The 22,971-nt window shown below is 41.5% G+C and overlaps 3 protein-coding genes across 6 annotated transcripts in view; 2 read left to right on the top strand and 1 right to left on the bottom strand.

Moving 5' to 3' along the window:
- UBA6 (ubiquitin like modifier activating enzyme 6) overlaps nucleotides 1-1,615 on the top strand; it is a 32,035-nt gene extending 30,420 nt beyond the window's left edge. For both annotated transcript variants that reach the window (XM_040597153.1, XM_040597142.1), the window contains one exon: nucleotides 1,325-1,615. In XM_040597153.1, the coding sequence (XP_040453087.1) occupies nucleotides 1,325-1,460 (136 nt within the window). In that variant the 3' untranslated portion in view covers nucleotides 1,461-1,615. The remainder of the gene's footprint in view (nucleotides 1-1,324) is intronic.
- A 5,608-nt stretch (nucleotides 1,616-7,223) lies between these two features.
- On the bottom strand, nucleotides 7,224-15,232 carry STAP1 (signal transducing adaptor family member 1). The gene is made up of 8 exons (XM_040582388.1): nucleotides 14,984-15,232; nucleotides 12,494-12,565; nucleotides 11,698-11,811; nucleotides 10,932-10,988; nucleotides 9,886-10,046; nucleotides 9,133-9,261; nucleotides 8,419-8,488; nucleotides 7,224-7,659 (listed from the first exon to the last, which is right to left on the bottom strand). Exons 1-8 carry the CDS (start codon nucleotides 15,119-15,121, stop codon nucleotides 7,549-7,551), a joined length of 852 nt encoding a protein of 283 aa, XP_040438322.1. The 5' UTR covers nucleotides 15,122-15,232; the 3' UTR covers nucleotides 7,224-7,548.
- A 1,588-nt stretch (nucleotides 15,233-16,820) lies between these two features.
- The window catches only part of CENPC (centromere protein C), a 33,177-nt gene continuing 27,026 nt past the window's right edge, over nucleotides 16,821-22,971 (top strand). For 2 of the 3 annotated variants that reach the window (XM_040597128.1, XM_040597108.1), the window contains exons 1-6: nucleotides 16,821-16,944; nucleotides 19,263-19,309; nucleotides 20,437-20,498; nucleotides 20,819-20,907; nucleotides 21,957-22,047; nucleotides 22,149-22,365. In XM_040597128.1, the coding sequence (XP_040453062.1) occupies nucleotides 16,930-16,944; nucleotides 19,263-19,309; nucleotides 20,437-20,498; nucleotides 20,819-20,907; nucleotides 21,957-22,047; nucleotides 22,149-22,365 (521 nt within the window). In that variant the 5' untranslated portion in view covers nucleotides 16,821-16,929. Of the gene's footprint in view, nucleotides 16,945-19,262; nucleotides 19,310-19,886; nucleotides 19,994-20,436; nucleotides 20,499-20,818; nucleotides 20,908-21,956; nucleotides 22,048-22,148; nucleotides 22,366-22,971 lie in introns of those variants that run through there. The other variant, XM_040597118.1, reaches the window with a different exon arrangement.

The following is a 22,971-nucleotide window of genomic DNA, read 5'->3' as shown; positions in this document are numbered from 1 at the left end:
AGCTCTATAAATAATTGTCAATGAGTAGGGTGTGTAATGAAGTCAAAGACATGGTGTGAAGCTGCCTTCTTGAGAATATCAGGTTTTCGTATTACCCTGAGACTCAGTTCAAGCTTTCCATGTAATTACAGCAACTTGGGGTTCTGTTACAGACAGTTCCAAAAGCTTTACAAGATACTTGCGCAGCAAACTCTGGTCCTGCTTTTGTGGTTTTTCTTAAGGTTTTAAAATTCTTTCTCTTGCTGTAATATGACAAACATTGCAAGACTCTTCATTTCAGAATTACAGCATTGACTGGTAACATACTCCTTTAAAGCAAGTTTTAGAGACATATTTATCTGCCTTCCTCTGTACCTTGGGGCTTCCTCATGCAAATGGGTATGACCTCAGTATCTCTGCTGAGAAGAGGCTAATGCTTTGTATTCTTCCAAGGGAACAAGTACTTTGGGGAAGGCGGCTTTGAGGAGAATTTCCCTTCTGGCTGAGTGATCTGTGAGGAATAGAAATGAGGGACTGTCCCCCAGCCTCCTAGCTTTTGAGCTGGCTTCATGAACTAGTGCTCAGAGTTGGCAAGAAAATAATTTTGATATCCAAAGATACGTAATTAAAGTGAAGTTGCTTGACCTTCTACTTCAGTAATTTATTGTGCAACTTCCAGCAATAGCTGTAGCTTTTGAGGCTGTGGAGAGCAAAGGTGAGGAAGTTGCACTAAGACATGACATGCTTACCTAGTTTAAATTTACTTTGTGGTCATGAAGGAAGAAGTCCCGGATCCTGGCTGTTTTTCCCCCCTTATTGCTATTCGCCTTTGAAATTCAAGAACTCAACAAGTCTTAACTCCAGTAGAACTACTTTCCATCCGAACTGTGTATCTAGTGTCTGCCCTGGAGTGGTTCTCCCTAATAATATATTAAAGCCAGATGTTATTGGTAGACTGAGAACTTACTCTACCTCATGGACCAAAATTCTGCACAGAAAGGTAACTTTGCCTTGTACCTCAGTAGGATGCCAAAAAGAAATTACATCATTGAGGAATCCCATCAAAAACTGGTCATTTTCTCTTCTTTTTTGTACCGAGCACTTGTTAATGAACAATGTAATACCTCACTAATGGGCTAAGACTATCAAGAAAAGGACATACCATTTGCTGTATGGTTGAAGAACAGCTTTTGTGTCAAAATTAAAAGGTGGCTTATTCTCCATGCTGGTTTCTAGTATGTTGGGCTTCATTGCTGGCAGTGAAGCTCATCCTACTCTGGCCCTGAATTCTCACTGCCAACTCTCCTTCTGGTACGTTAACAAACTGTTCTTCATTTTCTTGTAGGATGCAAAAGCTTGTGAAACCATCAGCTGATAAGAAGTATGTGGATTTGACAGTATCGTTTGCTCCAGAAACAGATGGAGAGGAAGATTTGCCAGGGCCGCCAGTGAGATACTACTTTGTTCAGGAAGACAATTGATGGTAGAGACACAAAAGTCACTCCCGGACCATTTGTTCTGAAAGGAGTGTGCTAATTTTCAGCTATTAAAGATGGTACTATATATTTCTTTTTGGTGAAGCCTTAATTAAAACAAATGGTGAGAATCAGTGGCTTTGCACTGAAGACAAACTGGATTTGTGTTTCATCTGCTCCTGTTTTCTTCAAAGCTGTTTGCTCAAAGGAGGGTGGTCACTCCATGAGATGGAATGTCCAGTACAGTCCTTACCTTAAAGACTAGATTAGTATTGATTTGTGGGAAACTGAAGAAAGCAAGAAGAATGGTGGACCTAACAAATGGTCACTATGTGCAAATTAGGCGCTGCTTATAGAAGAGTGCAAAAAATGGGGCAATTGCCATTTTATTGTACTCCTGGTGTTCTAAGAACATCTCAGATCCATTTCATATGTTACTTAATTCTCAAAAATGAATTTCATACTTGCTATCTACATGTGAGATTTAATCCATCTAAAAGGTTTAAACTCCCACTTAAAAGCAGACTAGCTGCTTTATTGTGGGGTTGGTGCTGTCTTCTAAACAGTGGTGCTGATGTGTCAGAGCAGCTATCTTACATCAGTTTCAACATGGAAGCATAGGGGGGCAGGTCTTGACTAGGTGTGTTGTCACAGCTCCCCTGAAGTCAAGAGAGCTGGAATTGGTTATCTGCACTAAGACTGTTCTTTGGGAAATACTGCAATATGGAGAAAGTGGAAAACCTATCAGAGAGCTGAGTTAACACTTTCAACAATAAAAGTTTGTCTTCATGAGAGAGATGATGTTTGGTGTGGTTGAGCCTTTCTGCCCTCACCAAATTATAAACACTGTAGTAAATGATGACTTTCAAAGAGGAAAAAGCAAATGGCTCTGGAGGTTTGTCACAGCAAACACTGTTTCTTCAGCTGCTCCTTTTGGTACTTCCTTACGCTATTTCCTTACAGTGGATGGTTGTGCTGTGTACACCTTCCCACAGCACAAGTTGGGAGTTGCACTGAACACTGAGGTTTTTATTATCATCAGTCAGTCACTAGGATATCTAAGTATAAAGCATTTGCTTGGTCAGAAGTAATTAGGGACTGGCTTTGCTGCTGTGGTGAGTCAGAGGTATGTTACAGAAACAGCCATGACACCACCTTATTTTCTCTGTCATTTAAACACTGGATAGTTGAGTTGGTAGTTCTTTTTCTCCCGATGATGATGGTAGAGTGAAGTGAGGTTTGAATAAAAACCTGTGAACTGGAAAACTTTTAACATGTTTAAGCTTTAGAAATTGCACATCATCTCCTGCAGCTGTTGTGAAAACTATTGGCTACTTAGCTGTTTATCCTCTATCATAATTTATTAAGCTTTAGGGTTATCTTCATATGTAATGAATATTATTGGTCAGGAATTTCACCTCCCTTTTTTACCTTCTTAGTTGTAGTCAGGACTAACAGCTGTTAGGCTGGGAACTTGATCACCAAGATGTATGGAACAGAATAGCTGGGATCAACACAATTATTCCAATATTTGGGATTTAGTTGTACATGTGGGATATCTTCTGCAAGGTGTATTTTACTGTAATTTTACAGTCTAGTTTATAGATATAATTTTTGAGATAGTTTAAAAAGCAGTGTTATTTATCTAACTTATTTCATTTTTTTAGGAACTTCTTTTAGAGAAACTTTTTGAAACATGAGAAAAGCTGACTGCATTTAGAGTGCAGATAAGGCACAAGCAGACAGTAAGTTTCCACTTGTAAATAACAACTAAAATATATTTCACTGTGGCAATATTAGAATCTGAACTCTCAACTGAAATCGTGAATTAGTGCTAAGGATCACTTAGAGGTTTAGGTCAAATCAAAAGCACCGTCACCTCTCACAGCTGGAGGCTGGGAAACAAATGAAACTTTCAGTAAGTACACTCTGGCACGTTGGCGTGGTGTTAACATGATGCTTATGCTTTCAAAGTAAGTAGCATATAATAATAGTAAAGTCTCAGTATTTTGCTAGAATGCCATCTGACAGTCCTCAGGGTTTAAAGTAAATTTTTAGATATAATTAATGGAATGGCTTTTATTAATGACAATGCATACAGCTTTGTGAGACCTTGTCAGAAAAGTCCAGGTTGAGGTTGTTGGGGATTGCAGCCAGAATTTACAGACATGGCTGAATTTCTATACTGCTGTTATTGTGTGTGCCTGTTGGATGGATGTCTGTTCTATGGCTAGGTTCTGCTCAGTTAAATAGTTGCTGATAGAAAAATGGAAAATGTACAGTGGCTCTAGATAGTAACAAACCTTTAACATTTTCTGGATAAAAGTTAACCTAGGTAAAATCTTCAAGTACTAACCTAAAGGAGGACTTTATATGGAAGAACTGTGCGTGTCAAAGGCTCATTAAAGTTGTTTTTCGTGTTTTAAAACTTTCTGAATTGCCGATATGGAGAATGAATGTATTTATATTGATAGTTGTGCAGAGTGGAGAGCTGATTCAGTGTGAATTTGTGTTTGATACAGCCCATTTCTCAATCTGTTGCTGCTTTTTTATTTAAAGTCTCAGGAAGTGCTTAGCATGATCACACTAAAAAAGGGCTCAGTCTAACCATGCAAGTGAATTTCAGGATGCTGGTCTTCCAGATCTCCAGCGTTGTCACTTCCAGTGCTAGCAGTGCAGAGGCTTGTAACACTACCTGGAATCTGAGAACTGCTTTTTTTTCTCTTTTTTTTAAATTATTGCAATGAAAGCCTGTGTGTCTAGGACTGTTGGATACTCTATTCCTGTGGAGCAGCTAAAGCTAGCTATCTCTCTGCATCAGTGAAGAATTATCTTCCCACTAGAACACTTTGAATAGCTTTCGTTCAAAATGTATTCTTCCAAAGAGCAGCTGACTTGCAGAGATGAAGTTTTACATCAGTATTAAAGACCTTTTCTCACTCAACTGCTTTCTCACAGTTTGCTCGTATTTACCTACCCTTCCCTTAATTTCTCGCATTCTTGATAGTTGCGCGCAAAACAAGGCATTTAGCAGCTCAGCAGTTCTCTGTGGTTAATCTCCTTGTTCCTTTAATGCAGGGGTCCTCAAACTACGGCCCGCAGGCTGGATACAGCCCCCCAGGGTCCTCAATCCGGCCCCCGGTATTTACAGACCCCCTGCCCTGCCGGGGGTTGGGGGGATACCAAACAGCCGCAGATGGCTTCCTGCCACTTCATCCGTGTGCCAGCCCCCTGGTTAAAAAGTTTGAGGACCCCTGCTTTAATGCTAGGAGTGGTGAGGATTTTGTGTGAAGATCATGCTACTGTTAACAAGACTGTTTTGGCAGATCTGATGTATTTAGGGCTTTACCTATACAAGGAGTAGAAAGTACACATTACCAACTCTTTCCCCACCCTTTTCCTATGTATGGTGAATATGTGAATCTTTATTTAAAAAAAAAAAAAAAAGTGCTATTCAAGAAGAATGACTACATAGAAAGAACAACTTGGGCACCATCTAGGCCTTTGTGAATGCAGAAACCCTGTCACATCACATCATCTCATGTCCTGAAATATCATGGGTTTGAACTAGGCAGAAAGTTTGTCTGTCTGTCTGTCTTGCATCAGACATAAGTGAAGGCTTTAGATGTTGATGTTCTTAATGTTTCCTTGTGTCTTTGAAACAGTGTGGCTATAGACCAGTTGCTTGAAGAAAAGAATTGAATTTCAGTCAAATGCAACTGGCTTATTAGTGTGAAAGGTTTATCAATCCCTGTTAATTATCTCCTGTTTGGCAGTTACAGAAAGCATACTCTGCTGCAGTGCAGTGCAGCACTCTAAACCTTTGGCCAAAGGTTGGTAAGTTTTGACCAGATAGATAGCTTTTGAGAGTTTAGTAAACGTGTCTTTTGGTATCCTTTGTGGGATTGATGAAGTAGTTAGCATGGGTGTTTATCTGTGCTGCAGAAAGCTTATTGAGGCTCGTGCTTAAAGGTGTCATGAGTTACAGCACTGATAACACCAGCAGAACTGTCTTGCTTCATCGTTGCATGGCAAAGTGAGATACAGTGAAGAACTATTAAGTACCCACTTCTTGAAGCAACACACAAGTTTCAATTTCAGACCGAGGAAAAGCTGCAGCTCTAACCTGATGCATCATCACAAAGTGAAGCAGCACCATCTTCACAGAGTGATCTTAAGTATTTTCATGGAAAGATATGCTAATATCTCCTGTTATGTTGTACTTTCATAAATACAGTGCGTGTGCCTTCATATGGTCACACATAATCTGTTATTTGGAAACACATGGGCATTCTTTTAAAAATAACCTTCCCAAGTCTTGACTGACTTCCATAATACTTGAAACAAGTAGTAATTAATTTGTGATTTCCAGCTGGTACCAAAGGAATATGACGATCAATCTTGGTGCAGAAATAAGAGCAGCTCTACATAGAGCGCTTTGTTTGTGTAGAGAAGGCGCTAGCTGCTTCAGTACCTAGATCATAGCTGTCTCCAGCTGAATTTTGTGCATGCTTCTCCACCACTGTCAGAGAAGAGGTGTGGTTTAATTGGTTGGGATTTTTTTAAAGAAATAAGTCAGGCTCTGGAGCTAGTCACCTACAGGAGCGGGCTGGAAATTAGGACCATGCGTGGCAATCGGTTAGCTGAGGGGAATGTGCTCGAGAACCCTGGGAGGACAAGGAGTGTGAACAGACACAACAATTAACATAATGAGTCATGCTGAGAGAGGATAGGGGAGTGGCGGACGGATGGTGCCAAGGATGGCGAGGTAACACCTTGCTGTTAATTGCTGGTAGTTAACCACCAATCAGGGACTGCCTAGTATGCAATGCTTAGCTTCAAGAACCAATCTGTTTAAAACGCGCAGCTTCTGAAAGTATATATAAACTCGTGCTTCTGTACAATAAATTGACATTTGTTTGCATCAAACAGCGTCCAGTCTCTCATCGCCACAGTCATCTGCGCTAACTATGAAGGAGCATAGCTCGGCAGTGGGTACCCATCCTATAACTCTTAATTCAATCCAACTGCCTGGCTGAATTAGAGGCTAAAAATACTAAATTTGGATCCTACTGCTGATGACTTAGCTGGCTTGTTTTGAAGGCCAGATCCCCAGTTCCCAAGAAAATGGATGCTGTGCCTAAGGTTTGGTGGGGTTCCCCAGCTGTTTGGTATGATCAGCGGGGCTCTTGGTGCCCTGCTGCCTTCCCTCCTTACTAGCTGTGCAGCTTTGTCCTCCTTTTGCACTCGCTGGGGCTTGTCCCAGCCCATGGAGAAGGTAGTTCAGATAGCTTGACCAACAGGGGCACTAACTTATTTTTGTTAGTTTCCTGAAGTAGTTCATGGCAGGGTTTGATGAACATCCCTGCTGGTGTGTAGAAGGGGTGGGAATGTTCAGCTGGGGAGGAGATACCTCAGTTTGCTTGAATTTGTGCCCTTTGTCATTTGCATAACATGGGGAATGCCCCAGCTGCCTTACTTGGGATGTTCCAGGTCCTGTAAGTGTTGCGTGACCTTGCAGAGAACCAGGAACCTCCAGTTTAAGCTACCCAGACTTGTATTTTCTGCTTTTTGGTCTGTATTGCAACTCTCTGGCAGTGCTCAAAGCCCCAGCAGAGGTGAGGCATCCCTGCTGTCTCTGTGGGATGTCACAAAGGGCACCGATATTGTTACAAGTGAATAGACAAGAAATGGGGTTTTTAATGCAAAGAATTTATTGCACTGCGAGCCAGTGACAGAATTGAGCGCACAAACACTGTCTGGCTATTTTCAATATAATATTTCCCCATTACATTTTGCAGGGGCAATGTGTCCTCTTTTCCCACTCTTTTTTTCTTTTTCCACATTTAATCTAGAGGAATTGGGGTTATTTGCCCTCCCCAAATCTCAGAAGTTTCCCTGGGAGAAGCTGTATCACATTCTTGGTTTAGGGCCAACAGAGCTGTTCTAGAAATTCAGAAAGAGTAGCTTGGGGAATGCCTTCTGTTTATCTCCAATGGTGTGGAATTCCTGTGCTGCTTCTTGTGCCCCTTATATTTATTTTTTTTTTTTAGCAGGGCCGTTCCTGTGTGCACCTTCAGCAACCAGCTTGCTTTCATAACGCTGGGTCCTCTGCAGTGTGCGTCTGTATGACAAATGGCTTCAGGTTCCCTTGGGTTTGGGTCACAAAGTAATTGACAACATCCTGAAGGCTTGGGAGTGTCACCTGTTTCCCAAAGCAAACAAAAACCCACCAAATGAAAAACCCCATCAAATAAAATATGCTACATGTGTTGAGAATACATTTTCAAAAACATGCTGGCAGGCTGGGATAGCTAGGCAAAGTTTCCCAAACAACTGATACTGTATTTACATCCAGCATTTGGATGCAGTGAGGTCTAGGGCAGCCCTCTGCAATCTATGCTCACATTTTGACCCTTCCTTCCCTTCTATCAAGTGAGTAAACAAACCAAAAGAGAGATTACTTTCTGCGCTCTTCAATGACCGCTGGTGCTCATTCAGCAGATGCTTTTTCAAACCAATAGGATGTTTCTTGGGCCATGAGTTAAGCATGTCCAAGAAAAGTGGAAGAGAACAGTTTTAAACCAAATAACAGGGTCCATACAGCCTTGATTACACTTCAATTCAGTTAATTTTATTTCTCAGAGTTTTCAGACTTAGTACTGAAGCTTGAATTTAAAAAAAAAAAAAAAAAGCAATCTTGGGTGTTTGTGAGTGGTTTCATTTTAATTTTGTTAGGGAGAAGATACTGATGTGTGTGTAGGGTGCCCTACTTTTCTAGATCTTAAAAGGTAACTTGCTTTTTGAGATTTAGGTTAGACAAACAAGAGAAGTGAACTCGCTGCATGCTTTACTTTGACTTACAAGTGATAGTTAGGAATTTACTAAAGCTTTTCTAATTTTCTGCAAAGTAGTACCTCTTATATCTGCTTAAGATTCTTCAACAAGGGAATTGCTCGCTTACCTGTCTTTCCAATTCGACAAAGTAACTTGTTCCTTTGGAAATCACTTTGTAGTGCTTTAAGTGTGGGGCCCTGAAAGAAAATTAAAGTTGATATGCTGCTTAAAATACTTCTTGATGTATCCTAATTATAAACTCCTTTGCAGGAGCAATCAGTGTACTTTGTAATATTCCCAGAGCTTACTGATGGTGTGTGGCAGGGTTTCTTTTTTCCTATTTTAGATTAGAAACACTAAGAATTGCAAATGTCATTCCTGGTGTCTCAGGCACCTCTTGTTCTGAAGCTCTGCAAAAGTTAAATCATGGCAATTCAGTTGAAGTATGGTGTGTTTTCAGACTAAGCTACTGTTTGAAAATACTTGTCTCATTTTTCCTTGTTCATTTGGCAAAGGGGTACAGATTGTTCCGTTTTCATTCTGCGTGATGATTTCTTAAACTGAATAGGGTTTTATGGCAAACAGGGGAAGCCCATTTACTCAAGGAAATGGGCTTTTTCTGGCTGTTCTTTATTGCTTTTTTGTTTAATCTAACTGGCTTTGAAGGAGAGAACCAAGAAATCAGTCTCAGGCCTGCCCCTGATGCCTCTTTTTTTCTTTTTCAAAATGCCTTGCCTTCAGGCTAAATGTTTCACGTGTCAACTCTGGGTATTAAGAATTCAGCTTTTAATACAGTGCATACTAGTCAAGAATGGGATAATGTATTGTGGAATCAACCTACTCCAGCTCACGTCGGATAGTGATTGCGTAGTTCTTGCTGTCGCTGCTGGGACGCAGGATCAAATTCCCACATGAAGGATTCTTTTCTAACATCTCTATTGCTTCTTGCCGAGATACTGCATAGAAGCACCTGCATAGAAGGGAGAGAGAAATAGCATGAATGTGCATTTTGCTGGCATGGCCATATCATTCCGAGCTGTGTGAAGAGACACAGCCTACCAGGCTAGCACCTCTTCGCAATCCTAGGCTTACCCAGGGTAAGCAGCCATAGCTGCCAAGAGGCATGGCATCTGAAGGACTTGCAGATTTATGCTTCTATAGGACCATAATTCAGGATAGTAGTGCCTTGGCCTTCTTGGAGAGAAAGTGAAGCTTTCGTACAGCTGTGACACTTTCTGCACCCTTGGAAAAAAAATGCAAGAGTAACCTGGACTTACCCTGGATTTCATCATGGTAGTCAGTATTTTCTTAGAAGGGCAGCCCAACTTGTGGCTTTCCAAAAAGATTTTTTTAACCATAGCAATATGCTGCACTCAGCCTTTTCAAAATAAAAGGCATTGTAGGAAAGCTGCAGGAGTAATTTTTCTCTTAGGAAATATCTATAAAGGCCTTAAGGTAGATTTTGTTCATTAAATATTATACAACCCTTGTACAACAGCTGAATTTTGAACGTCTGCATGGAAATAATACTTTGAAAGAGGAAGGGAAGACTCTTTAGTCAGGTTGGCATTTGCATAGTTCGGTGAGAACTTACGCTGGTATAGTGGTCAGTGAACAGCTGGGAGGGCTGTTTCTGTTTGAGGATGTGCTGGGACAGTTGTTAAGCATAATCCTTCTTTTCTTTTCCTTCTGTAGCACTTCATGCATTCTTCCAAGTTGCCCAGGTAGTAATGACTCATCTGCTGGAACTGACAGCTGAAAACAAACATTGCAATTGAAAAGAAAATGAAAGAGTGGACAAACATTGTGAGCAATTGTTTCTGTGTGCACATCATAGCTGATTTCTGAATGCAGCTGCTGTGCAGAAACGTTTCTTTCCTGCTTGGTTTAAGCAGCTGTGATAATGTGGAAGGTTTGGATGTGCCTCTGCTTTGAATAAAATGCTGCACATGTTTTTCTTAGAGTAGTGAAATAAGGATATCCACGGTGCTGATTTAGAAGTGTGCATTGACAGAAGTGAGAATGATGTAACAATCCACAATGATGATTTTACATTTGCTACTACCAAAGGCTGTGTAAATGTAATTTAACTTATTTCAGTCATCCTCAGCTTTTTAAGTGATTCAGCTAGGCCAACGTAAAGTCATTATTGAACAAACCATTTATTTTTCCACTGGTCATTATCAAAGAGGGTCTTGCTATTTCCAAAGTGCATTTAACTAAGAAGAGTAGTAGAATAAAATAAAGATTTGAGAGAATCTCTCAGGTGTGCAGTTTGGCCACTTCTTCAGTTATGTCTTTATCCCATGATAAAGACCTAGAGAGTTGTCTCTCTCAGAGCAGGCTCCCTTTTTCATAGCTGCAGGGGATGGACTTGTGCTAAAGTCTTTTCCTTCCTTAAGAACTGTGTCTGACTAGATGATATGACAGAGTGTGTATTGCAGATAAGATGGGATTAAATCAGCCTGAATTTTTCTCTCCTCGGCAAAGAAACACCCAAACCCCTTCAACAGTTCAGTGTGTGCGAGCACCCTCAAAGTGAGGCTTTGTGCCTGTGGAAGCCAACTTCTGGCATGCACCAGGACAAAACCTCCTTATAGAAACTTCTGCCATGAAGTAAGATATAAAACTCCTCCATACCCTTGTTACAGTGAGAATAAAACCCTTCCATTCTTTTCCATGTTCACAGTCATTAGCCTGAGAAAACAGAAAATGGCACTGTAAGAACAACTACAATCAAAAAAAAAAAAAAAAAAAAAAAGCAAAAGCGTGGTATGTCCTGTGGAAGCCTCAAATAACTCTCACCCTTTTAGAAGTACCATGCCTGGAAATGAGCTCCCTGCCAAGCTACATCACACCCCGAAACCCTGCACTTCCCCAGTGCTCCACGTTCAATTAGAGGGAGAGGGCAGAGGTGTGAAGGTAAAAGATCATATACTCTGTGGGATCTTTTAGTTTTAGATCATAAAGGAGAAGGTTATGCTGAGGAGACAGGTGAGTCTCGAGTAGAAAACCTGGACAGCCCCTGAGCACTACAGCCTGTATGGTTTCTGGATGGTGGGCTGGTCAGTTTTTTATCCCCTTGGTTTTACAGGTGACGTGGGCCTGTCAGTGTCATACTTCCTGGTTTCTCTTGTATATTTTCTCGTTCAGTTCTTTCCTAATTTCATATTCTCAGATACTCCTGAGAAAATGTTCTAATGCCTCGAGGAGGGGTTTCCCTGGTGTTGGGTTCTTCTGCCCTGCCTCCCTCTATGACTGCCTTTTGGTGCTGCCCGGCTGCAGGCTGCACGCTTAGGGTCAGGAAGGCAGCTCTTACTGTCACACCAAAATGGAGCTCTGAACGGCTGTGGGAGATGGAGTAGAGTACTGAGTGGCTTACAAATCACAGCTTTCCTCTTTTTACCTTCAGTTCTAGTTCCCCATTTGACAGCATCAGGATGAACTGTGCAGAGCCGTTTTCATCTGGAGAAACGTTGGTTGCCGAGATCAAAGCTGATATATCTATTTTCTGTGAGTACTAAGGAGGGGGGAAAAGAGAAACAGCACAAGCTGTAATTTTCAACAAAAAATGTAGCAGCTCTCCAAAGGAATTTGTTTAGAAGAAAATATATTGAAACTTTTTTTTTTTTCCTAGAACTTGGGTTAAGTTTAACTGACAAATGTGCCAAAGCTCAGTCCTTTGCTTCTGCTTACAGAAACTCTTCTCACCAACAATGTACCTTCTGGATTTTTCTCATCTTCATAATCACAAATAGATTAATTCCATGAGACCTCCTTGAGTAATTGCTTTGTGATTCCAACTAAACCCTCAACCAGAGTACAGCATAATAATATGAAGCACTTTTTCCTCAGCTGCATAAAGGAAAGTTGTGTTACACACCACAATAATTTTACCCTTGTGCACAGCTGAGGGAAGACCACTCACTGAATTATGGAGCAATGTGGATACATTTTGAGCTCAGGTGCCAAAAAATACTCCTTTTTTGTTTTTATGAGGCAAATTAATATGCTATGGCTTGTTTTATTCTGTCTTTTTTTAATCTCAGACTTTGTTACAATGTTCAGTACTATTTGTTTGGACTGTACAGATGAGAGAGGAAAGGGTGCTGAGAGGTGTCGAGACTACATAAGGATTACCTGATGTAAATAACTGATGCAGTTAATCAGATGTGTAGTTATAAAGATAGCACATTACTCACTGTTGGGGCTTTCTTATCATCATAAAAGAAGAGCATGGTTCCTCTGAGTTCTGTCCAATACATTCTAAATTCCTGTTGGAAAGGAGGAAGTGTTAGTCTGTGAAGATGATCTTTTCACTTCACTCAAGATTCTGAAAGTGAAAGAACTGCTAAGAAAAAAACTATTATTATATGTTAGTTTTCAGTGTTTTAAAGATCATTAAAAAGCAAGTATTTATTTTGCAGGCAGTATATGCACAAAAAAAGTTCAGTAAACAATTCTTTACAGGTAGAAAAATATATAGGCTCTAGACTTTGTTTTCTGGTGTCCTAATTGGGCATGGAACTAGAAAAATTTACTTATTTAAATGTTTTACACATTTGCCAATTCATCAAACAATTTAAAGGGGATACGTAATGGAAGGAAAATATATTTTAAATGCCAATTTGAAATCTTGGTCTCCTTGAAAATCATACTAGTGGAAAATAGTGTGAGATGAACATGTGTAAAGACTGATCTTCTGAATGCCGTTCTCTTGAAGTGCCTATTGGCAATGAATTTTGATCCTGGCAGTTTACTTGCTATAGGGAGATGATCATGGAACTTGACGGTAGTCTGACCTATTAACTGGACTTCTTGCATTTGAAGTGGTATTCTGCGTTCTTTAAATTATGTGTAGTTGTGTTTGTAAACCAACAGCGTGCCAAGGTAAATACGTCTGAGACTTCTAACTGTTCCCTAATGCAGTCATGCCAGAGTGATGGGAGAGGTTTTTCTGTTGTCATGTGCCCTTGATAACCTGAAAACTACAGCTGTTATGTGACAGGAAGGCAACTTCTGTAAACCAGCAACTGATCTAGTTTTCAGCATGTTCATTGTTTGCTTTTGGGGTGGCTTTTTTTTTTTTTTTTTTTTTTTTTTTTTTTTTTGAGGCAGGGTTTAAAAGACTGAGAAAACTGAGAAAAGAAAAGAACTTGTATAGTCTGATAAGTCATACAAATTAGGGTGAACAACATTCCCTAGAGTATCCTGCAGGTGATCCTTGCTCTTTACCCTGCTAGCTCCTCCTAACTCTTCTTTCTGGTGGTTTCTGTCAAATTACTAGTGTAAAACCTCTATAGCATTCAGCCTCTGTCCCTAACCTCTGAGCACTGCAGTGTTGTGTTGAGGTAAATGTCCTCATCAAACCACCTGTCACTGATAAATTAATGAGGGTTGCGAATGCTTGCTGTGGTATGGGGCTTGGATGTCATGGGAAATTTTTTAACTGCACCTTTTGAAGTGGGCTTTCTGCTCTATGGAAATGTAGTAAGAGTAGTTGCCCAGGAGCACTTTTTATGTTTTCAAAGCCATGAATAAGTTTTTCTCTTGGGTCAGCTGGTCTGTCAAAAGTGATAATACACCTCATCAGTCCCACCTAAGTCTCTTCAGATCAGCTGCATATTACTGCTCAGCCCTGTCAGTTTTTGTTATTCCAGTATGGTAATTACTGCATTTCAGAAGGAGGGATTGTTCAGGGGGGAAAAAAGGTTTTACATGAAAGGATATTAGTAAAGGAATGTAAGAGGGAGCTTTATTAAACTTGCAGGTGTTCTGCTAGTTACAGCAAAGCCATGTGTTGAATAATTTCTAGTGCTGCAGAAGAATTAATAGCAAGATTATTAGTCTGCTTTTTGTTTCTTGGGATTTCCTGTTTTCTGTGGTACATAGTTGCACCTCCGTGAACCACCACGCTATTTTTGTCGTTTGATTATATGTACCTTTAGAACTGCGTGACTCATTTTCTCTACTCCGTGCTTCTGCACCTACAGAGATGTGAGTGTAGGTACGGTAAAAATGACTTTGTAACTCTAAGTACAGAGACCGTTGTCATCAAGTTGATTACAATTTTTCAGTGTTTGATCAGGGACATGCTCTGAATGTACATGCTGTTGTAAACACCTACATGCTTGTGTATGTTATGGATTTGCATCTTAAATAGTTATCTTCAATCAAAAAAATCTTATTTTTTCCAGGTCATCCACATATGTTAAATCATCAGCCCTTACTACAAAAAAATGTAGAGAATCTCACATACACTTCAGGTGGCAGGTACCTAAGTATCTATCTTCAGGATAGATGCTGTTCTGCAGCAAATAAAGGATACATCAGAGCAATATAACCATGTCAAACTTTGCTCTGGGTATTAAAAATGTTGCATTAGCTTTTCACCATGTGGTAGCAATGAAATCAGTCAAATTCAATCCATGTTTCAGTAGGTAATAGTAAATTATAATGGGATCCTGGAAATATGGATGGTCACCTTACATAATTTATTTTACCTCCCCCATGTAATATGAACAGACATAACTAGATAGCATGATTTCAGTGCAACCACTTGTGTCAGCCAGTGCGGAGAAACATTCCCACACCACCACCTCCCCCCCTCCGCCGACCTGTAGCTCCCAGCAATAAATACAGTTTTGAAGAAATATTTCAACACATCCACTTCCCGAGACTGCGTGACTTACCTGGCATCTTGAGTGCCTGACAGACAGGTAGCCTTGGAAGTACAGAGGCAGACCAGTGATCCTCTGCCTCTCCTGGAAGATTTGCCGAGGGGCTGGCTGAGGAGTTTCCTTGGGCTGTTCCCTAATGCTTCTCAGCATCCTTTGGGTATCTCAGCAGGATTTCTGGATATCCTCTGTTGCTGTGCTCTTTTTTCGCCTCTGCTCCCGTTGTTCTCGGTCTGCTCTGTACCAGCCTCAGCCAGAGAACTCGCCTGGTGACAGGGGGGAAAAAGCAGCACCTCGAAGAGGAAGTCTCTGTACTTGCTTTTAGGTCAGTGCACACCACTGACCTTTTGCTTGGTGTATGATCATGGGGGAAACAAAACCAAAGGGATTCCAAGGATCTTTGCCTTTAGAGTGTGCTTCTCGGGTTTACTCCAGAGGAGGCATTCAATGGATGAGCATGCTGGTGCAAAAGTGCATCATTACTGTGATGGGTGTCACCTGGAGGTCATGGCAGAAAAGCTGGGGTTTATGGCTTACAACACCCGGCTTCTCATGGCTGCTGCCAGCGGGGAGCCTGCTCTCAGCTGCCTCTGAAATAGTGCTGAAATTCTTCCTTGGGAATGTGGATTAATTTTGAGACTATCAGAGTTGAACTTTTCTTTAGCGAATGGCTAGGGGGATTACAGGACATTAAAAGTAACATTGGAAAGCAATCTGTCTGTGGTTGTTTATAACTGGCAAGGATGAATCAGCTTTGCAACATGCACGTAGGAAGAAGACTCTTAATTGTGAAAGAACTAATATACCAAAGCCTTTAAAGAAATTGTGAGGGGAGATGGTAGTTCAGGAACTAAAATGTTGGTCCTAATGAAATAAGGGGTGAAATTTCCATCAATTTCACAGAACCACGATGTTTAACTCAAGTTTCTGGCCTTCCTCTTAGCGGTCAGAAAAAATAGGGATGACCCAACTTGGTGTTTTGATGCTGGTTGGTACTAAATGCAAAGCAAAGAAAAAATAGGGATGACCCAACTTGGTGTTTTGATGCTGGTTGGTACTAAATGCAAAGCAAACACTATTTAAAAAAAAAAAAAAAAAAAAAAAAAAAAAAAAGGAGGGGGGGGGGGAGTTGTTCTTGAATGTCTTCATGGCTTTTTCTGTTCCACAGCTGTGCTTGTGTGGGTAATGAGCACACAAGGAGCTGGTAAGGTGATCTGTGGTGGATCAGACAGCTGCTAGCAATGCTAGCAGAAGAGGGGTTCAGCCTTAACATATGAAAGTAAGTTCTCCACGTCATCGCTAAACATGGCTGGGAATAGGTACATGTCCTCAGATTTTTGCAGATTTTTTGTACATGTTCTCTGTTGATTGCATTTAAATGGCAGAATTCGTCTTCGCTGCTGAACGCTGCAGAAGAGCTGACAAACGTGGGTGCCTGCACCTTCGCCCGGCAAGGCTGGCGAAGCCGAGCCAGCACTTTGTTCCGTGCTTGCCGGTGTGTGATAAAAAGCAGCATTTAAAATTGTATCGGGTCTGACTTTTGCAGGTACTGTAAGGCACTGCGGCTGATGCAGCGTTATGTTCTCCAGCGGTTGTTTTTGCTCGTTGTTGAGTTCTTCACTAATGTTTTAAAAGAAAAAATTGCAACGCCCAGCGGCGGCTGGAGATGCCTTGCAGCGTTCAGGAACCTGACGACGCGAACTACCGTTTCCCGGGCGGGGAGTAGGGCTGTGCACCATCGCCGCCCGCCCGCTCAGCCTGGGGGCGCCGGCTACTGCGCAGGCGCCACAACGGCCCGCGAGGTCTGGGCGCGCGCGCCGGCCGCCGACCAATGGGGTGGGCGGGAGGGGGCGTGGCCGTCGCGCGGCAGGAAGACGGTCGACGCCGGAAGGTGGCGGGGGCGTGGGCGCGCCGGCTCGGCTCGGGAGTCTCAGTGTCAGTGCTCGTCCCGGCGGCCTGGGATGGCGGACGCGCTGGTGAGAGAGCGTGGACGGGGGCTGGCGGCAGCGGCCGTTCCCTTCCGACCAGCCGTGGCGGGGACCTCTCCTGGCCGCGTTCCGGGCGGGCGGGCGGGCGGGGCCGTCCTTCCGTGTGGGCTGGGCGTCCCGCGCCTTCCCCCGGGGAAAGCGGGGCCGCTGTCGTTCTCGGTGCTGCCTCCTGGCCCCGGCTGGTGGCAGAAACCCGTCCGCTGTGCGGGCTTGTCTGTCCGAGCCGCCTGCAGCCGCGCCTGGCGCTGGTGTCCGGAGCTCCCCGCGCGTTACCCTCGAAGCAACCGGTGGGTGACTGGCCGGGCGGGCTGGGGACGGACCCATCCTCCTCCCGCCGCCCTCTGCCAGAGGCGCGCGGGGAGCTCCAGTTTTAAAAGCCGTTTATGTATAGTGAGGTGTGAACGTAACAGGAAATAAACTCTTAAAAGCTCTTTTGGACCCGTTACAGGAATTTTTCATTTTCTTATATGGAAGGTTGCTTGCCAGTTGGTTATACTGCACTCTGCCGCAAGGGGAAGGAGTGTAAGCCCAAGTGACCGCTTTGCTGTGGAATATGGTTCTGCACTGTTTATGAAGTGATGACTTCTGGTTAGTCGTTTAATGTGATATTAAAAATTTGCGGTGGAATAGATCTTCATGTATATTTTAGTTATTTTTGTTACTAGAAGTAATTTTCAAAGAGGAATCACGAAGAAGTGCAAAGTACTTTTCCTAGTGGAAAAGGGCCTCAGGGTTATTGGTGGACAGCCGGCTGGACCTGAGCCAGCAGTGTGCCCGGGTGGCCAAGAAGGCCAACAGCATCCCAGCTTGTACTGGGTATAGTGTGGCCAGCAGGACCAGGGAAGTGATTGTCCCCCTGTACCCAGCACTGGTGAGGCTGCACCTCAAATCCCGTGTTCAATGTTGGGCCCCTCACTGCAAGAGGGACACTGAGGTGCTGCAGCGTGTCCAGAGACTGGCGACAAAGCTGGTGAAGGGTCTAGAGAGCAAGTCCTGTGAAGGGTGGCTGAGGGAACTGGAGCTGTTTAGTCTGGAAGAGACTCAGGGAGGATCTTATCATTCTTTGCAACTACCTTGAAAAGAGGCTGTAGGCAGGTGGGGGTGAGTCTCTTCTCCCACATAACGAACAATAGGACAAGAGGAAATAGCCTCAGGTTGCACTAGCGGAGGTTTAGACTGGATTTTAGGAAAAACTTCTTCACAGAAAGGATGGTCAAGCACTGGACCAGGCTGTCCAGGGAGGTGGTTGGGTCACCGTCCCTGGAGGTGTTTAAAAAACATCTAGATGTGGTGGTTAGGGACAAGGCTTAGAGTGGACTTGGTGGTTCTGAGTTAATGTTTGGACTTGATCCCAAAGGTCTTTCCCAACCGAAACGATTCTCTGATTCTATGAATGTCATTATGGCAAACTTAGGAAAAATGTACTGAATTCTGTTGTATTAGGACTAGGTAATCTCCAGATGGCATATGTGCTCTATTCCAGTTTACACAAATGAACAACCAGTTATAGTTGTTTTTCAGCTAAATGTTTAGAATTTTTTTGAGATGTTTTGTTGTCATGCTGGTGAAAACCTGCATCCAGCTCTTCAGTTTTTCTTGACTTACCCTTCTGTCCTGTTTTTATCTTCTACAGTCTGCCTGTTTCCAGCTCAGTAGGCTTTATTCATTTGTTGGCGTAAAAAGTAGCACCTGTCATTTGAACGGTTACTTTAGTTGCAGTAATGGATGACTGGAGTCATGTGTACTAGTCAAATAACTTTAAACTCAGGGTTTAAGTACATGAAGAAGTGCTGAGAATTAGTAGAAACTTTAGTTCTGCCATGGAACAGCTGATGTGCTCTCGCTGCCTGTCAACGTGGTCTTTCCTATGATAAACACAGGGTAAGAATCTCCATGTGAGCACTTCTCACAGAGCAGTGGATATGTTGTAAGGTTATGTGCTAGCTTGCTTTGTAGTAGTTCATTCCTTTTCCTCACTTACAAGATTATTTCTGTAGTTGTCATAGTGTTAACCAAATCCTTAGATTCTCTGTGATTTCTGTCATGTAACTCTCCTGTGAGTCTCTCTGACTTAAACACAACAGATGCTTGATGGTTCTTGAGGACAGCTGAATTTCTGGCAGTAGTTACAGGGGTTGTAGCTACTATGGCATTCTAAGAAAAGCAGGGCTGCAGTAAATTCTGCTAGTTTCAGATGGATCAGGAATCCTTGAGACTCGTTTACATGGGAAACAGTTCAGTCGCTGGTTTGTTTTTCTGTCAAGTGTCACCATGCTTAATAAAAATTGATTTTTATTTCTTCACAGAATAATTTTAAGAAAGACTACAGAGCAAGATTCTGCCATGGAGGAGGGTAATTTACATTTAAATTTTTATTCCTAGATACAACTGTTTGGAAGACTTATTTTGATTTTGTCTGAGAGCTTAATGTGAAAACTATTTGATGTATTTTATCGAACTGATCCTATGATGTTTCCCAAATTTCTTGTATTTTTTAGTGGTGGGAGGCGCAAATTATGCTGGGGGACAAAGCACCAAGCATTTCCTTTATATTCCTCTGCTGAAGCAGCAGGCTAGGCTGCCTGAGCATGGAAGCAGTAGTCTGTGCAAGCGTTTTGCCTTTCAAGAGGTAGAGAAATGAAGCCCACACAGAGTTCTAGCTTATTTGGCTCTCGCTGGTAAATGTTAGATATGAGTTTGAGTATTTACTTTCTTTAAAGTCATGTCAGAAGTCTGTGGGCTTTCTGTTACTGGAATCCATTTTTAGATACGCCTTTCATGAGCTTACCAAATCTACCAAATTACCTGTTTTTAAAGGCATGTAATAATCATTACGAGAGAAATGCTCCATGGCTTTTTTCTTGTTATTTTGGTTTTGCTCAGTGTGGTTTGGCTTGTGGATCACTTCTGCCATTTTCAGTTTTGCTGGGGAGGTTTGAAATAGTAATCCAAGCAGCTGACCTGTTCGCTTGCGTATGACTTACCTCAAGCCAATTCTTGGTGCTGAAACTTCTGTACAAGTACAGGATAACTGTGGGTAAGTGGTAGAAAGAGAAGCAGAGAGTGACTCGCATGATGGGATAGATGTGCAGCCTACACATTTCATATCTGGGTTTGCTGAGACTGGATCACTGCTTGATCCAGCAACACTACTTGAGGACTGATTTTTTTAAAAATTTATTTCACACAAGAATCTCTCATCATCCCAAAGGCCTTTTACCTGAGTGCTGTTGCGGTAGTTTTCTTTTAATTCCCATCATAGTCTGTGGCAGCAGGACTTTTTCTCCTGGAATCCTTATTTAGACAAGTTCCTTTGCAGACAGCTGTGCAAGGGAAGCGGTAGGGAAAATCTATTAAAGTTGGGACTAGTGGAAATAATGATTGAAATATTAAGTAGTAAGAACTTCACTACTTTTGTATTGCTGGGATAGGAACATTTTGTATTTTTGACTGAAAATATTTTTTTTCTCTTCTTTCTAGAAATAAGGTTGATGTACAGCCAGGTCAAAGCATACTGAAATTCATAAAGGATTGCTTTGAAAGTAAGCTTTTATTTGGTGTTTTGCTTAATTTGCTGGTTAAAGAAAAAATTAATTTCTTCCTAGTATTACATTTAGTGGCAAATAATAGAAATTAAAGATAGAGATAAAATGGATACAAATAAAGTCTTTCTCACAGTTTTTAAAAGTATCCCCTTTGCAGTCACTTAAAACTGTCTTAGCTGTCTTACAAAGGTAATCTTTTCCCTGAGCAGCTGGTTTCTTTCATGTTTGGATTTACGTGATCTTAACGAGCCTTAGCAAAAATAACTGAAACCTGGACAATTCCAAGAATCCCTTACAAACTGTTTTTTTCTGTATAGGTTGTGACAATCTTGCAAAAAGCTCTCCAAGTGCAACTCGTTGTTCAACTCCTGGTGTCAGAAATAGGAAGAGGAAACAGAGCGAAAAGGTAAGTTAGTTCCGGCAGTGTCACAATGTAGCGTTGGATACAGTTTCACTTGGGTACAAGTTTGGTTCTGTAGGGTTTAGTTCTGTATGAATGTTGACTGAATAAGTTCAATATGTCACTTGTGTTAGAATATAAGTCATGATTTAACCTTCTGCAATAGTTGTTGATAATGTTTTCTTCTCAGTTTGTTGTGCTGTAATAGTAAATATTCTGTAACTGGATTTCTTTAATAGCTTAATTTTTTGGATTTTTGTTAATGAAAGCTTTTTGGTGAGGGTAGCTAAATTTCTCAAGGTCTCAGGCTGAAGCATGCTGCCTTATAACTGGTGGGTGGGGATGGCTGTTTGGATTGGTTTCGGTCACTTTGCCAGATATATGGACACAGTTCTTAGGTATTCAATGGACAGTAACATTGAAAGATGATTCTTTTATAAAAGCAGCTTGTCAACTTGTGATAAACATTTATCTGTACAATAACTTTGCATATCTGTAACTTTGTTGAAGAGTGGCCATAAATTGAAGGGCTTAAGAGTGTATTGTCTGAGAGGCTGATGCCAATAATCTGGCTTTGTATTTAGTTTTAATATTTTGATTCTAGTAGTTTTTTGTAAAAGTAGGATATTCTGTTAATGGCGGCGCTCAGAACAGTCATCCTTCATAATGATGTTTGTTTATTTTAGTTTGATGTTAGAATACCATATAATCTCAAAGTAATACTTGCAAAACCTTAGCCTGAGTTCATAAAGGGGAACTAGATTGTTTAAATTATTTCACTCTAATGAAAAGGGTAAATAGTTTGCCTGTAGTCTAGCAGGATGTCTGTTCAAAGCTGCAAATTGATTTTCACTGTACAGAATTTTTACAGCTAGTTTTAAAAAGTCTTACATGATAGAAAATTGAAGTGTTTAGTTAAAATTGAACTGTGCTTCAAATAAGTAAGAATTAAAGGAAAGAAATTATATTGTGTTCTGTAGATATATTCCTGTCAAAATACTGTTGCTTTATCAAATATTTTACTTTGTCTCATTATTCATTATCGGCTATGACAGCCAGAGACAGGATTAACTAACTCCGTGAAAAGAGCCTGTAATTCTACAGAGTCTTTACCTCCATCGCCACCAAAAATTGTCAGCAGCAGAGGTTGGTAGCTTGGTTATTGAATTAAGTTTTTTGGGGTAACTGTTTCTTGGGATTTTGTAAGATTTTGAGTAGAAGAATTAAAGCTATTCTTTATATGGCAGGACGGTCAGATGAAGCACCCCCGAAGCCTGCAATACATCATGATGTAGCTGATTCTAAAGAAGCAAAGTCTCCTGTGTCTAAAAGAGAAACAAATAATATATTAGAAGATGTTAAAGCAACATGCAAAAGTCCTTACTTATTTTTGGACTCTGAGGATGATCATGAGTCTGTTGGATCACCTCTTGCGGAGGAAATGGAAGTTTCTCCTATATGTGTGTAAGTAAAGCTGAATGTGGTGGTGGTGTCATGTGTCCATCCATGTTGTCCCATCCATCCACCCGCCTCCCCCCGTCTTAGTGTAGATTAACATGGTAGGTTCACTCATTTATGAGTTTGGATTGTGAACTCATAAAAATAATTCCAAGCTTTTTAGAAAATTTCTGTATGTGGGTTTAGAAAGGGCAGAATTGTTTTTTATGAAATATTCTGGTGATAAGGGTTAATTCCCAAAAGTGCAGTACCCAAGTGCATGGAGCCTGTCAGAATAGATCTGATCTCCTTTTTTTGCAGGGAAGTACCCAAAATTATCAGCTTTGCAGATAGTCTAGGCTTTTTCAGTGAATCTTGATGACAGTATTGTCCTTAACATTTAACAAAAAAAATTGTTAAAGCAGAGATGAGCAGTCATCAGTCCTCTTGCTCTGAATATACAAATGTTTTGTACAAAGTAGAACAACTTCACTTGTGAGCGTTATGCGCTTTTTGGAAAATTTGAAGCCCAGCAGCAATAGTGGCCGGTGGTCCCAGCCACAGTGCTACTTTCCTGGAGGACTGAATCTCTGGGGTAGATCATAGAGAGGGACTGGCTGATCCCATTGACCC

This window comes from Falco naumanni, chromosome 1 (assembly GCF_017639655.2).
Source record: "Falco naumanni isolate bFalNau1 chromosome 1, bFalNau1.pat, whole genome shotgun sequence".
In the NCBI taxonomy this organism is placed as follows: Eukaryota; Metazoa; Chordata; class Aves; order Falconiformes; family Falconidae; genus Falco; species Falco naumanni.
The sequence above is the reverse complement of the archived record's forward strand: the minus strand, read 5'-3'. Positions and strand labels throughout refer to the sequence as shown.

Coding starts and splice junctions, on each gene's coding strand:
- STAP1 (XM_040582388.1), bottom strand. CDS start 15,121: ATGCTGAGAAGCATTAGGGAACAGCCCAAGGAAACTCCTCAGCCAGCC. Junction 10,047..10,931: donor TTATTCTCACTGTAACAAGG/GTATGGAGGAGT, acceptor GTTTGTTTTCAG/CTGTCAGTTCCAGCAGATGA. Junction 7,660..8,418: donor TTGTCGAATTGGAAAGACAG/GTAAGCGAGCAA, acceptor TTTGGGAAACAG/GTGACACTCCCAAGCCTTCA.